General features: G+C 50.4%; 1 protein-coding gene across 3 annotated transcripts in view; it reads right to left on the reverse strand.

Annotated features, from left to right (window-relative positions):
* Window positions 1-10369, reverse strand: part of cacna2d2a (calcium channel, voltage-dependent, alpha 2/delta subunit 2a) — a 131365-nt gene that overhangs the window by 3070 nt on the left and 117926 nt on the right. For 2 of the 3 annotated variants that reach the window (XM_030375627.1, XM_030375629.1), the window contains 17 exons: window positions 9931-10005; window positions 9749-9823; window positions 9525-9596; window positions 9187-9258; window positions 8879-8940; window positions 8117-8193; window positions 6664-6678; window positions 4192-4252; window positions 3189-3286; window positions 2571-2661; window positions 2387-2449; window positions 1872-1975; window positions 1309-1407; window positions 974-1062; window positions 834-881; window positions 481-552; window positions 212-364 (listed from right to left, as the gene is read on the reverse strand). In XM_030375627.1, the coding sequence (XP_030231487.1) occupies window positions 212-364; window positions 481-552; window positions 834-881; window positions 974-1062; window positions 1309-1407; window positions 1872-1975; window positions 2387-2449; window positions 2571-2661; window positions 3189-3286; window positions 4192-4252; window positions 6664-6678; window positions 8117-8193; window positions 8879-8940; window positions 9187-9258; window positions 9525-9596; window positions 9749-9823; window positions 9931-10005 (1326 nt within the window). The remainder of the gene's footprint in view (window positions 1-211; window positions 365-480; window positions 553-833; window positions 882-973; window positions 1063-1308; window positions 1408-1871; window positions 1976-2386; window positions 2450-2570; window positions 2662-3188; window positions 3287-4191; window positions 4253-6663; window positions 6679-8116; window positions 8194-8878; window positions 8941-9186; window positions 9259-9524; window positions 9597-9748; window positions 9824-9930; window positions 10006-10369) is intronic. The other variant, XM_030375628.1, reaches the window with a different exon arrangement.

Raw genomic sequence — 10369 nt, forward strand, 5'->3', positions numbered from 1 at the left:
CTCCTGATGTCTTTTCGGTTTACACTTACTGGGATGTCTATGGTAACCGTTTTATCCAAAGCAATAAGCCGCCTGGGGCTGTGATTTACCCATGGCCTCTCGCCGCTCATTGCTTGAAGATAAAAAAGACATCTGAGAATCATTGGGTTCAACATCACCCCCCGCCCCTGACCCCCCCCAGTCCAGTGTTGTCGTGTTCTGATGACCTCACCACAAAGGCACCCCTGGGTGCTGCCCCGTGGCTGCTGGTGGGGATGGGCTCGCACACCGACTGGTAGTCGTAGGACTGCTTGCGGTTGTAGAAGGAGCTGTTGTAGAGCGCGTACATCAGGTAGGGCTCCACCTCGCTGAAGAACATGCCCACCTGAGGAGGAGGAGGAGGGAGGAGGGGGCACATGACAAAGCCTGGCTCAGCCTCAGAGGTGGGGAGAGGTCGGACGAGATTGTTGTGTCTTGTGACACAACAAGACCCAAGCTCACCTTGTTCCAGTCCTCCTTCTGATTGGACATGATGAGGAACCCACCGTCGTCTAGGAGGTAACAGAGGAGGTCCTGTGTGTGGAAAGCACAACCCAAGGTTATTTTGTTTCCCTTTTAAGAGCTGAGCCAAGTAAAGCTCATGAATGTACAAAACAAATGGAAGAATCAAAATTTTGTTTGTCACTGACCCACGGTGCATTAAGTATAAAAGGATAAAATTAGGTAAAATGAACTAAAATAAGCAATATTTACAATAAATAAATTCTAAATAGTGCAAAACTATCAAAGCGGGAGTGTTTTAAAACGTGGGGTGAAAGCGGGGACGATGCAGAGACGTTGACAAACTGACTCACTTCGCTGTTGGCCTCGCAGTCCATTTCACAGGCGCTGTGGGGTCCGCACTGCACCGGAGAGAGCAGACGTTATCATCATAAACAGAAGGAAACGTTAGAGGTGGTCACCCAGCAGGGTGGGTCGCCGGGCTTTAGCTCACCGCGTTGGAGCCCTGGCGGTCCGTGTGGTTGCTAGCCAGAATCTTAAACTTGTCTGTCCACGCCTCGAGGTCCAGCTTCACTCCGACCACTGTTATGTCGCGGCCATGTTGGACACGCCAGGCACAGAGAGGCACACAGAAGCCGCCATGTGACAACAAAATACATGGGGAGGGAGGGAGGGAGGGAGGGAGGGAGGGAGGGAGGGAGGGAGGGAGGGAGGGGGAAAGCAGTAGAAAAGAGCAGTCAATCACAGAGGCAGTTTTTCCGGGCCTGGCTGTGAGGGGGGTCGGCTTAAAAGGAGACCACCCGCCGGGGTTGTGTGATGGCTAACAACCTGCAGGTTTGATGGTCTTCCCGCCCACACTGATCTCCACCGCCGTGCTCACCAGCACCCCTATGGTGTCGTTCTCCGGGTTGAGGAGGTCGTCTCTCACTGCCGGGCGGGGACACACAGCGAGGGTTTCACGCCAGGGCGCTCAACAGACACAACCACCACCAGCACCACCAGGGTCATAATAATAACACATAAGGACATAATGGTCCCGACACAGTGAGGAGAGGATGAGGGAGGATGAGGAGGGGACTCGAACAACAATGAGCAGAAGGGAAGGAGTTGTGGATCGAGGTGCGTTTTTATTTGTGCAGACCTTCATCACGATTACAGTCAAAAAAAGGGCTTTACAGGCCACATCTATGAGACCTCCCTGATAGTAGCCCTCCAAAGGAACGACCTTATTAGGTGACCTTGGGTGTCTTGAAAGGCGCCTCTAAATTAAATGTATTATTATTATTATTATTATTATTATACGAGGGAGGGATACATGCGGCCGGGGATGACGTGATGATGGAGAAGAAGGACTAGAAGAAGGACACAAGCCCCGGTGGGCTGTAACGCACCTGTTCGATAAGGCGCTCTGAAGATGTAGCCCTTGTTGTCCAGGCTGCGGCGGTAGTAGCTGGCGTTGAAGGGCTCGGGGTCTTCCTCCCACGACTCGGCCGCTCTGAGGAAGAGGTGGAGGAAGAGGGTTAGGACGACCGCCCACTGACTGCACGCTCAGGGTCAAACTATCAAAGCAACAACGGAAACTTAAGTGCCCTCCGTCAAGACTTAAGAGCAGGGCTGATCTGGCTTTTGCCGTCATTGGCCCCAAACTGTGGAACGAACTCCCTCTTCATGTCAGGCTAGCCCCTTGAGTGGCCAACTTCATATCCCTTCTAAACACTCCTTTCTATTCTCTTGTGTTTGACTCCATATACGTTTTATTATTGTCTAGTGTGTCCTTTTCTTTGTGCTTTTAGTTGGTTTTATTTTATTTGTTTGTTTTATAACTAGATAGTGGAATTGTACAGCACTTTGGTCAACCGTTGTTGCTTTATAACGGGCTCTATAATAAACTTGAACTTCAACTTACTTGTTGGGAAACACTCTGGTGATGCCTCCGTCAGTCGCCGCAAACACTGCCAAGAAGCCGTACCTGCAGACCACCACAGAGTCAGGGTCAGGGTCAGGGTCAGGGTCAGGGTCAGGGTCGGGGGGGCACAGAGAGGGACATGCGGAGAGAGCGGACGACTCGCATGCTACTGGAAGCCCCTTACGTGTTCAAGTCTTTGTTCTTCCACACTTTGTCCACCAGCTGTCCAATGATGCCAGTGTCAAGGATCAGGTTATGAAGCAGCAGATTGTCACCTGAAACCCAGAAATATACAGACATTAATGTTGTATAGAGATACACACCCACTTATGATAAGCATCGGATTGTTTACTGGTATTAAAAGTAACTTCCCTATTTCCTGAAAAATATATAATTTATTCCCCAAATTACATTCCGATCACGTTTAATGTTGATTGCTAATGATATGCACTCAACAGCTGGAGCTTCCTCTATGCACTCATACTACTGCTAATCAAATAGTGAAGGAATACCGGGCCCTCCTACGTCAATTCACCCTCCTAACATCCTGTTTCCTCAGGAAACACATCGGATCCCAGACGCAAGAACACCAACCGCATTTGGTATCTACACACTTAGAGGCGGAGAGGAGGAGAAGGGAGTTGTGCGGTCTGAATATTCTATAAGTGTGTGTCTGGGTGGGGAGCAGGTTGGGGAAACATTCTGTCTGTATAATGAAGGTGGATGATCGGGCCCCCGGGGCCCCTAGACCTCTGCAGGGGCCATCCAAACAGAACATAAGTGCAGGGGGAGCGGGGCTTACATTGTTTGGAGTCTGGCGTCACCTTCTCCATGAGAGCGATGAAGTTGAACAGGAACTCGGTGTTGTTGCTGGCCAGCTCCAGCTCGTTGCAGTATTCCCTAGGGGGGAATGGAGGACTGCATTATTGCCTGTCCGCCGTTGGCCTACGACCGGTCACTGGGCATGGCCACTGCTTCCCTTTGTCTATTCATGGCTTACACAGAGGATTCAAATTAGCAGTCCACACACTCACTTATGTATGGAACATGCAAGGCTTATTCTGACACATTGAAATAAATATGAATTTTGACACACACACACACACACACACACACACACAATGGGTTTCCCTTTAACACAAAGACAGCAGCATGAGAGCACAAATGGGTTTGGTAACCTAATATTGAGGGCAGTGATGATTTTGTAAATCTTTATGGTTTCAGTTCAGTTAAATATTAGCTTTATTGGTTTTCAGGAAGGAAATATACGATGGCGCATACAGGGGTGAACACATGAATCCAACCATGGCAGCATGCAGATTAGTGCCGTTAGGGGGAGGCAGGAGAAACTAGGATGGATCCTAAACGTATTAGTATTTGAAATGAATGGAAGGAGACACTAAACCAGACGTCTCTGAATTTGATCCGTTTTGTCAAATGTATCAATGCAGTGAATAAACACGAATGAAATGAACGTGAGATCTTGCCCACAATAATAATAGGCAATACACACAAAACAGCCGCACACAAAAACACAATAAACACCACAAAACGAAAAGGTGCATTCTGCAGGGAGTACAGTAAACAGCTAGGACGTTGGGCTTGTGGACACAAACAACAACAATAACAACAACAAACACAACAACAACATAACAACAACAACTAACACAAAAACCACAGCAAACACAACTCATTTTTTCGCAAGAGACGGGACCACACAGCGGGCGAGCGAGAGAGACGGCCGTTGATAGGAGGAAGAGAGAGAGAGAGAGAGCGTAACACAGCAAGCAGTCACACAGGGCTACCTGGGAGCTATGAACACATGTCCCTCGGACTCAAAACTGTTTGGCAGCAGTGATTCAAAATCTGCAACAGAAAGGGGGAGGTTAGCGGGGAGGAGCTGGGGGCGGTCGGGGAGGGGAGGGGAGGGGAGGGGGGCGTTGTCGGGGTAACAGCAGCTGTTCTTCAGGAGGGTGCAGGGGGGAGTTAACCATAGCAGCGTTGGTGGTGGAGGTGGTGGTGGTGGAGGTGGAGGGCTGTGGGTGAAGGGGATCATGAACACCAGTGTTGGCCAATAGGATGCCTCCAATGGAACCGGGACGTTTCGAGGAGCGTCTTTTCTTTGGGGTCTTTTGGTTCTGGGAGAGGGGGGCGTTCTGGTACGGAGGTCCGAGAACTGACTTGCCCGCGTTGGTTATAACCGGGGGTGAAGGGAGTTCTGGGACCCGGCGCCGCACACAGAGGGCGCCAGGGCAGGCAGCGATATGGCGATGGGAGGGTGGGGGGGGGGGGGGTGGGGGGGGGATGGAGGCGGTCATCCCTCAGACAGGCAGGGGGAGCGGGCGCGCCGGTGGGGACGCCTAATCCGCGGAGGTGCATTGCATTGTGAAGGGCATGTCGTTAGGGGCAACTCAACTTTAGATTCAAACACCCCCGAAAAAAAACAAATAGAAAATAAAAGAGAAAGAGGGGGGGGAAGGTCGTGGCCTTAATCCCGACGGCTGCGGTGTGGATCCGGCGGGGGACCTGTGAACCGTGTGTTTGGAGAGGATGCGCACACGAAGGGGTGGCTGAGAGCTAAGATGGCGTGCCCAGGTAGTGCTGCGCCCACAGTGCCAGGTCACCAGCGGGTCCCCCCGGTGTGTCTGAGGGCGGAGCGGGAGGGGGTGAGGCGGAGGATGGAGACAGGGGGGTACAGTGGGAGGAGGAGACACACGAGTTGGGGGGCCTTGCGTACGCCAAGTGGAGTGGGGGGGGGGGGGGGGGGAGGGGGGAGGGGGAGACCTCGGCAGACCGCTCTGCTACTCTAACACAGGATGGATGGTAGAGAGACAGAGAGAGAGAGAGAGAGAGAGAGAGAGACAGAGACAGAGACAGAGACAGAGACAGAGAGAGAGACAGAGAGAGAGAGAGAGAGAGAGACAGAGACAGAGACAGAGACAGAGAGAGAGAGAGAGAGAGAGAGAGAGAGAGAGAGAGAGAGAGAGAGACAGAGAGAGAGAGAGAGAGAGACAGAGAGAGAGAGAGAGAGAGAGACAGAGAGAGAGAGAGAGAGAGAGAGAGAGAGAGAGAGAGAGAGAGAGAGAGAGAGAGAGAGAGAGAGACAGAGAGAGAGAGAGAGAGAGAGAGAGAGAGAGACAGAGAGAGACAGAGAGAGACAGAAGCAGAGCCAGAGAGAGAGACAGAGACAGATCTTGCCCACAATAATACAACCTGTGTGTGCTGTTTACATGTGTAATCTGTTTTTTTAGAGATCTTCGATGCTACTTAAAAGCATTATGCTTCTCTATGTGTAGTTAAATGTGGTTGTGTTTGGTAACGCACTGACAAGACTAAGCCGATGTTCATAAGTGTATAGAAGGATTGTTCAAAGGCTATAATAAGTGATGAATTACTTTGATGCATGAAGAGAGAGAGAAAGAGAGAGAAAGAGACAGAGAGACAGTCAGAGAGAGAGCAAATGAGCAGAGTTGTATATACCAAGCGTTTAGCATGTGTAAATATACCTGTGTGTATATACACACATACACGCACACAACAGAAACCAGAACAAATCGATTTCATAGAGAGCCAGAGTATCTGTCTCCCTTGGGAGCAGCAGGTGCATTCTGGGTGCTTCTGTAGCAGTGGGGAGACTCAGGAGTGTGGGTGGGGGGGGGGGGGGGGGGGGGGGGATGCTGGAGCCTTCGGGGGAGATATGGATATTCTGAGCAGCAGCAGAGGGTGTGACTGGCTGAGGCCAGAGTAGAGGTCAGGGAGGAGGAGGAGAGAAGGGGACGTGAGGAGAACACAGGAGGAGGAGGAGGAGGACATGACAGGAGGAGGAAGAGGAAGTGGAGAGAGGAGGAGGAAGAGGAGAAGAGGAAGAAAGGACCGGGAAGAGGAGGGAGGAGGAGGAGGAGAGAGGAGATAAGGGGAGGAAGAGAGGACAAGGAAGAGGAGAGAGGAGGAGGAGAATATGGTAAGAGAAAGAGGAGAGAAGAGGAGGAAGAGTGGACAAGGAAGAGGAGAGAGGAGGAGAGAGAAGTAGAAGAGAGGAAGGAGAGGAAGAAGAAGAGGAGGAGGGAGTTTGGGGGTGGGGTGACAAGACGGCCAGGAACGAAGGCAAGCAGGCTGGGTAACAGGTGACAGCGTAAAGGGAAGGGAAGGGGGGGGGGTCAGCAGGGGGCGGGGCTTATAATGAGAGTTGTGGTGAGGACTGGGGGGAGGGGGAGGCAGCGGTAAAGGGAATCAGGAAGTAAAGAAGAGATACGCGCACCAACATGGAGAATACTTGCCCTTGGAGTAGCGCACTGTGTGGATCCATCAGAGTAGGAGCAAGGAGAGAAACAGGGGGGCAGGTGGGAAGGGAGGGGGGGGGGGGGGTTGGGGGGAGGGGTCACAGACAATATTTTATTCAATTACTTTTTGAATAAAAATATTGTTTTCTCCAAAAGACAAAACGAAAGAAAGAAAGTGAAACCGATCGAGTCAAAACGAGACGGGAAAAAGAAAAAGAAGGGTTAACCAAAACAAAGAGCAAAATCATTTTGCCGGACCAGACAGGAAACACAACTGATGGCTCAAAGGAAGAACGCAAACAAATGACATGAACGAGGGACAACAACAACAGAAATAAACAAAGAAAGAAAGTATAGATTGGTAGTTGGTAATGGCAAAAATCAAACTTCAAACAAAAGGAGTGTGAAACCAGGAGTAGAGAGCAAACCAAAAGGGGTCCGAACAGAGAGAGAATGAGGGGGGGGCGCCTCTGTTCGGACCACACACAGGAGGTCCAAACCAACACTGAACACAGACCCGTCGCCAGGGGCGAGAGGCAGTTTATCACATTGAATGATTCCAAAGCTGAAGAACAGGACGTAGACATCTGACGGAGCAGAAACAATAAACAGTGACAGTGACAGTCTCACACACACACACACACACACACACACACACACACACACACACACACACACACACACACACACACACACACACACACACACACACACACAGTCACACATTCTCCCATAATCACACACAGACGCACACACCCAAAGACACACACACAGACACACACACACACTTACACTCCCTCTCAGAACCATACATACATAACAGGACAGAAGCAGCGAAAAGCATGCATTTTTTTCACAGCTCTTCAGAACACGGAACACGGAACACGGAACAGAAGAAGCCTTCCCACGCGGGGCTTCAGAATCATTACTGGATGAAGGAGAAGAGGCGAGAGCATTTGGCCAACAAAAATAATAGCATACTGTCGCCCATTATTTTCACCTTAGTTACCACACAGTAAAACCACAGCTTTCACCTTTCTGTCAGTTCTGGTCTATTTTTTACTTCAGCAGATGTGAAGTAAAAATATCACCATAGTTACGGCACAGCATGAAGACAGTAGGGAAAGGTGGCAGTAAGGGGGAGGAGCCTGCTGGAATCCAGGTGTTTGGTTGCGGCCAATCAGACCGCACAGAGGAGGAGGAGGAGGAGGAGGAGGAGGGGGGAGGGGGGCGATCGAGGAAGAGGACAAGGGGAATCGTGGGTAGAAGGAGAGAGGGACTGACTCTAATTGGGCACTTCCCTGTTTGAAGGGGCTGGAGACCCCAGACCGTATTCGGAAGGGGACCAAGAACCTAGCATGTTAGATATATATCTAAAGAGTGAAGACAGAGAGACAGAGAGAGAGACAGAGAGAGAGAGAGAGGTCATGGGTTTCCCTCGTTGACTTACAGCGAACTTGCTGGATCTGGTCGCTGAGGTTGGCCTTGATATGGTTCTCGCTGTATGTGGGCAACACCAGCCCTAGACTGGACATCAGCAACACATGGTGAGACACGCATATGGAGACACACACTCACGCCCACACACACACAGACACACCCACACAGACACACACATTCCATACATATATTTGAGGAAGATATATGCAAAATCTGGGTTGCAATTATTATTATTGTTCCATCTCCATTGCTTTGATTTTTAGTTTGACATTTCACCGTTTCATTTGATCATTAGCCCTAGCCTCGGTTTAAGAGATAAACTGAGGTCTTAAGAGAGACAACAATGCCATCGTATTCTTGTATCCGGCTGAACCTTAATCAGAAGAACTTGTGTTCAGAGAACTCACAGAACGAATTTGTCTTATAAATTAAATTCCATCATCACATAGAACCAAGACCCCTGCTAAATTAATTTAGCAATGGTTCCTCTAAACAAGAGGGTAATGGGATTGTGGGGGGGGATCTCCTGATGTAGAGAACAGTTAGCCTAGACCGGGCGGCCTGCCAGCAGTCCTAATGCTGCACACACAGCGGGCAGTTGTAAGTCTATTGAATATTATAAACTGTTATTTGCACAAAGCGTCGCCTTAAGGGAATGCCACTGAACGGTTGAATCAGGGCGGATCCATTCCAACGGTAAACTCCTTCACAGCTGGTGTGTGGAGTTATGCAGGGGATGCGATGTCGGGTGTTTGTCGCCGTGACAACAGACCTATAATTCGTGCCGTTCACAGGAGTCCACGTGTACGTCCGCCAGGCCTCATCGATGTACCGCTGTCGATTCAACAGAACAGGCAGAAAGCACAGCCAAAACAGACAGTCAGTCATTTATCTAGTCACTTATTGTTTATTAAGTCCCCAAGGGGAGAGAGAGAGCGAGAGAGAGAGAGGGAGGGTGAGAGATAAAAAAAGAGAGTGAAGATGGGGGGGCAACATATTGAGTGAGTCTTAGTCATTATAACGCTATTCTGAAAGGTGTCATTTTGGATCGCGATTGACTTTCCCATATTGATGACTTGCCTCATCAACCGACTTAATGAGTGTCTTGATTTTCCGTTGCCCTGGTTTGCCATCAATCATCTGCCGTCGGATCTGAACGCAGAGATGAGAGAAAAGAAGAAAGAAGAGAGAGGAGAAGAGAGAGAGAGAGAGAGAGAGAGAGAGAGAGAGAGAGAGAGAGAGAGAGAGAGAGAGAGAGAGAGAGAGAGAGAGAGAGAGAGAGAGGACAGGAGTGAGAGATAAAGAAGGGACAGAAGAACGAGAAGATAAGACAGAAAATAGACAGGAAACGAGGAAAGGTTAGAGTAAAAACTAAAAAGCAACATATGGGTTTGTATTAAACGTGGTGTCGTCCTCACCTCCTCTTTGTTGCTGTCTTCCAGCTCGGCATCCAGGAAGTCTAGAGTGACGGGTTTTCTGAAGTTAAAGATCTGGAGAGAAGCAGGGGGGGTGGTCAGCGAGACTTATACCACACTCGACTCTACAACCATCCGATAGTGTTTCCACACCCAGAAACACATCCCGGCTCATAACTGGGGGGCGCGTTGTGTACAGTGTGTGATGACGCAGGGTGTGTTCAGACCTTGGGCTGCAGGTTCGGATGCAGCAGGACGTAGCCGTTGGGGTCGATAGCGTAGGTGTAGCCGTTAGCTCCGAGCTGAACCGCGGCGCAGAGAAGGGGAAGACAGGAGGTAAAAAAGATTACACGACTAATCGGAAGCGCACAAATGATACAAAGCTGAGCTAATAGCAGGCGTCAGTCACCCTGTATGTCGGCGTCTTCCTCTTGATCTCGTTGATGGCGATGTCCACGCCCATCACTCCCAGGATGAGCTGGTTCTGTCGGAGGAGACGGAGGAGAGAGGCGGGATTAACGTCTTGTGCCAACAGTCACGGCGTTCCCAGCGTCAGGAGGAGACAGCTGAACACACAGGCTGTCTGTGGCAGCTGGGGCTCCAACAGGGGGCTCCTTCTACCAAGCCTCTGATTGAGGATCACTAGGCCCTTTATGCTTCTAAAGGCTAGCCCGAAGAGGAGAGTCGCAATGCCCGTCGTCGCCTCCGGGGGGCGGTGTTGCCCCGCGGAGCTGACATCTGGGGGGCACCGTTACAAATGGGAGATGAGTCAATGATGACTGTCAACAACCATGGAGGAGCTGAGACAGAAAACGGCCGACCCCCCGTTTGTGTGTTTTCTACCTCCT

The sequence above is a fragment of the Gadus morhua genome, chromosome 13 (assembly GCF_902167405.1).
Source record: "Gadus morhua chromosome 13, gadMor3.0, whole genome shotgun sequence".
Classification (NCBI taxonomy): Eukaryota; Metazoa; Chordata; class Actinopteri; order Gadiformes; family Gadidae; genus Gadus; species Gadus morhua.